Genomic DNA, 3,980 nt, shown 5'->3' on the forward strand with positions numbered 1-3,980 from the left:
GCATTTTGGCTAACTGAGCTAGCAAATTAATGAATACATGAATTCAGGAGTAAATAAAGGAGAACAATCAATAAGTCACAGGAGTAAGAGTGGGGTCAAAGACTTGGCAGAGAAGATATTGGAGATGGTTCTGAAAAAGTCAGAACAAAGCCTGAAGCTAGTGAGTAGGCTGTAACCATAGCTCAAGTCTTCCTTCTGGCCTTCTTCCTGATCCCACCTCCTCCTCGCACATGACCAGGTCCTGGAAATTCCCTGGAAATTTTGCTTCCGGGTACTATCTTAGCAGAGTTATTTATGGTAACTTGCAGCTACAGGACGAAGTCCACATGGACAAACTTTCCCATCCCCAACTTGTCAAGTTCTCCCAAAAGCTCTCTTCTGGCAGCCAGAAAATAGTGTATCCAGAGCTCAACCTGGAAAAGCACAACCATGGTGCTCTGGGGGCCAGTGCTGGGAGCCCTGCTGGTGGCCATTGTCGGGTGCATGTGGCTGCTGGGGATGCTCCGGCAACGAAGACCCAAGGAACCCCCTCTGGATAAGGGCTCCGTTCCCTGGCTGGGCCATGCCATGGCTTTCCGGAAGAATATGTTTGAATTTCTGAAGCACATGCGGGCCAAGCACGGGGAGATATTCACAGTACAGCTAGGGGGTCAGTACTTCACCTTTGTCGTGGACCCCCTCTCCTTTGGCCCCATCCTCAAGGATGCACAGAGAAAACTAGATTTTGTGGAATATGCACAAAAATTGGTGCTAAAGGTATTTGGCTACCGCTCCGTGCAGGGAGACTACCGGATGATTCACTCAGCCAGCACCAAGCACCTCATGGGGGATGGCTTGGAGGAGCTCAACAGAGCCATGCTGGACAGCCTGTCCTTGGCTATGCTGGGGCCCACCGGCCCAAGTCCGGATGCCAGCTGCTGGCATGAGGATGGCCTCTTTCGCTTCTGCTACAATATCCTGTTCAAGGCCGGCTACCTGAGCTTGTTCGGCTACACAAAGGACAAGAAGCAGGAACTGCTCCAGGCGGAGGAGTTATTTGTGGAGTTTCGTAAATTCGATCGCCTGTTCCCCAGGTTTGTCTACTCCCTGCTGGGGCCCCGGGAGTGGCTAGAAGTGGGCCGGCTCCAGCGTCTCTTCCACAAGGCACTCTCTGTGGAACACAACCTGGAGAAATGTGGCATAAGCAGTTGGATAACCTACATGCTGCAGTTTCTGAGGGAGCAGGGAGTAGTCCCAGCCATGCAGGACAAGTTCAACTTCATGATGCTCTGGGCCTCCCAGGGTAACACGGGGCCTACCTCTTTCTGGGCCCTCCTGTTCCTCCTGAAGCACCCAGAGGCCATGCGGGCTGTAAGAGAGGAGGCCACCCAGGTCCTGGGGGAGGCCAGGCTGGAGGCTGGGAAGTCCTTCGACTTCAACATCAGCGCCCTGCACCAAATGCCAGTGTTGGACAGTGTGATGGAAGAGACACTGCGGCTGGGGGCTGCGCCCACCCTCCTCAGGGTGGTGAACAATGACCACATCCTGAAGATGTCCAATGGGCAGGACTACCTGCTCCGCAGTGGAGATATCCTGGCCCTCTTCCCTTATCTCTCAGTGCACATGGATCCTGACATCCACCCTGAGCCAACTACCTTCAAGTACGATCGCTTTCTCACTCCCAGTGGCAGCCGAAAAGTAGACTTCTACAAGGCAGGCAAGAAGATCCACCACTACACCATGCCATGGGGCTCGGGCGTCTCTATTTGCCCTGGCAGGTTCTTGGCCCTCAGCGAGATGAAGCTGTTTGTCCTGCTCATGGTCACACACTTTGACCTGGAGCTGGTGGACCCTGACACAACTGTCCCACCTGTGGACCCCCAGCGCTGGGGCTTTGGCACTACACAGCCCAGCCATGAGGTGCGCTTCCGCTACCGCCTGCGGCCTGCTGAGTGAGATCTGCCCAGGCGGCCACCAGCCTGATCGAGGGGCTCCCATGGGGTCCCCTCCTCCTCTCGCCCCTCTGAATCCCCAGACCTCGCATTGGCCACCCCTTCCTCTGTCCTGCTTTCCCTCCCTGCTCTTTGGCCTCCTCCTAGTCACCTCACAAGCTTATCATCCTCTCTTTAAAACACTGTCTGTCACAGTGGATTCTCTGGGGAAGGGGAAATATCTTTGGGCAAGTCAGTTTAGGAGCAAATACATGCCTTGACAGGAGCTGCAGTACAGAAACTGGGTGTGGTGAGTAATAGAGCATTTTGCAAATGTTAGCCTCCACCCTCCCACTCTGTTTTGTTTTTGTCCTCAGCACTTATGCCAAGTCCTGTGGAATTCTGCTTCTGGAACAGTGTCATCCAATAGCAGCACGAGGCAAGCCACATGTGTAATGTTTAATTTCCTATGGACACATTTTAAGTAAAAAGAAACAGGCAAAATTCTTGTTTATACTATATTTTGCTTGACCCAGTAGAGCCACAATATGAGCATGTCCACATGGAATCAACATAAAAATATTAATGAAATATTTTTACATTTCTTTTTTCCGTATTGCCTTTGAAATCTGGCCTGTACTTTTTACCCTTACAGCATATCTCAATTTAGACCAGCCACATCCTAAGTGCTCAATAACCATGTGGGGCTAGTGGCTTCTGCATTGGATAGAGCAGGTCTAGAGAAAGGCTGCTTTTCATGTAGGAGTTGTTCAAAGCCCTTCCTCCCTGCCCTCCTCCCCTCTCTGCACCCCCACCTCGGAGTGATCTCAACCCCTCACTTGGTTTCCACAACCGTCACTGAGCTCAGAGCTCTCTCTTATGTCCAGACTCCCAATCCCCCAAACAGGGGTCTCACAGCACCTCTGACTCAGTGGGGCCAGTGCAGAACTCAACATCTGTCCCCCTACTTCTGCCCTAAACCCTTCTCGTGATTTCCCTGCCTCTCTCTGCTCAGGACATGACTTCCCACCCCATCCCTCAAGGCAGATATTGGGGAGACACACTTACCTACTTCCTTTTTCTCACCCACATACAGTCAGGCCCCAGTTCTGTCAGCCCAACTTCCTGTGGTGCCTCTGAACCCCATCTCCCCTCCCCTACCCCCACTGCCATTCTAATAGCTCAGAACTTGGCATTTCTCTTCATGTGGGGCCTGCAGACCCTCTGTTTACCCTGCTGCCAGAGACTTTTTCTCCAAAAGCACCTGTTTGTCCCCCTTTTACTTTTCTGGCTCCCCATCAACTCACACACCTGAAATTTAAGTTTTCCCACAGCTGGCCCCCAAATTTTCTATCCAGTGCAATTCAACTTCAGCAACTTTCTCCAGTGGAACTGTCTGTAAAGTATAGCATTTGCTTTCACTGTTAATCATGGTGCCGGCTACTCCCATAAGCCTTTTTGGACCTCACCCATCCCATCCCACCCTCTGGCCACAAAAGGCCTCCATCCCCTGGAGCTCCCCTCGCACTGTTTATATCACAGCACATCTGTTATGTGTCATTGTTTCTGCCTCCCACCCCTTGTTCCAGACTGGAGCCCTGAGGCGTGGTATCTTATTCCTTCATCTCTGACCCCAATTCTCTAAATGTAGATTAAATTACAGAAACCTGACTTCCAGTCTCGGATAATTTACTTCATGTCTTCAAGTAATTTCCTTCCCCTTCCACCCTCACTCAGCTTTCTCGCCTGTGAAATTGAGACAGGAAGAGGGCAGGGCACAGCCATTCAAGGAATAACACAGTAATTAACACCAGTATGGCGGAAGATTCAACCCCCAGTAGGCCTTGAGGCTCAAGATGGTGGGAGATTTGACTTCTAGCAGAACTTGAGCTTCATTATATGCTCATTGTAATGTATTAGCATGGTGAATTACATGCCCACAGATGTCATGACAGTCCCAAGGCTAGCCACAAAAGGTCAAAGAGTGGGAAATGGCCATCTTCCTGGGAATCCCAGCCCTGTCCCCAGAGTAGTTAGACTGGTCCTTCCACTTATTAGCTTATGAAGCTG

The 3,980-nt window shown here is 51.3% G+C and overlaps 1 protein-coding gene across 1 annotated transcript; it reads left to right on the forward strand.

Moving 5' to 3' along the window:
• Window positions 1–246: 246 nt before the first annotated feature.
• Window positions 247–3,980, forward strand: LOC102524173 (5-beta-cholestane-3-alpha,7-alpha-diol 12-alpha-hydroxylase). The gene has a single exon (XM_014556422.2). It carries the CDS (start codon window positions 430–432, stop codon window positions 1,933–1,935), a length of 1,506 nt encoding a protein of 501 aa, XP_014411908.1. The 5' UTR covers window positions 247–429; the 3' UTR covers window positions 1,936–3,980.

This window comes from Camelus ferus, chromosome 17, assembly GCF_009834535.1.
Source record: "Camelus ferus isolate YT-003-E chromosome 17, BCGSAC_Cfer_1.0, whole genome shotgun sequence".
NCBI lineage: Eukaryota > Metazoa > Chordata > Mammalia > Artiodactyla > Camelidae > Camelus > Camelus ferus.

Excerpts from the sequence above, each read along its gene's own strand:
- LOC102524173 (XM_014556422.2), top strand. The coding sequence starts at position 430 with ATGGTGCTCTGGGGGCCAGTGCTGGGAGCCCTGCTGGTGGCCATTGTC.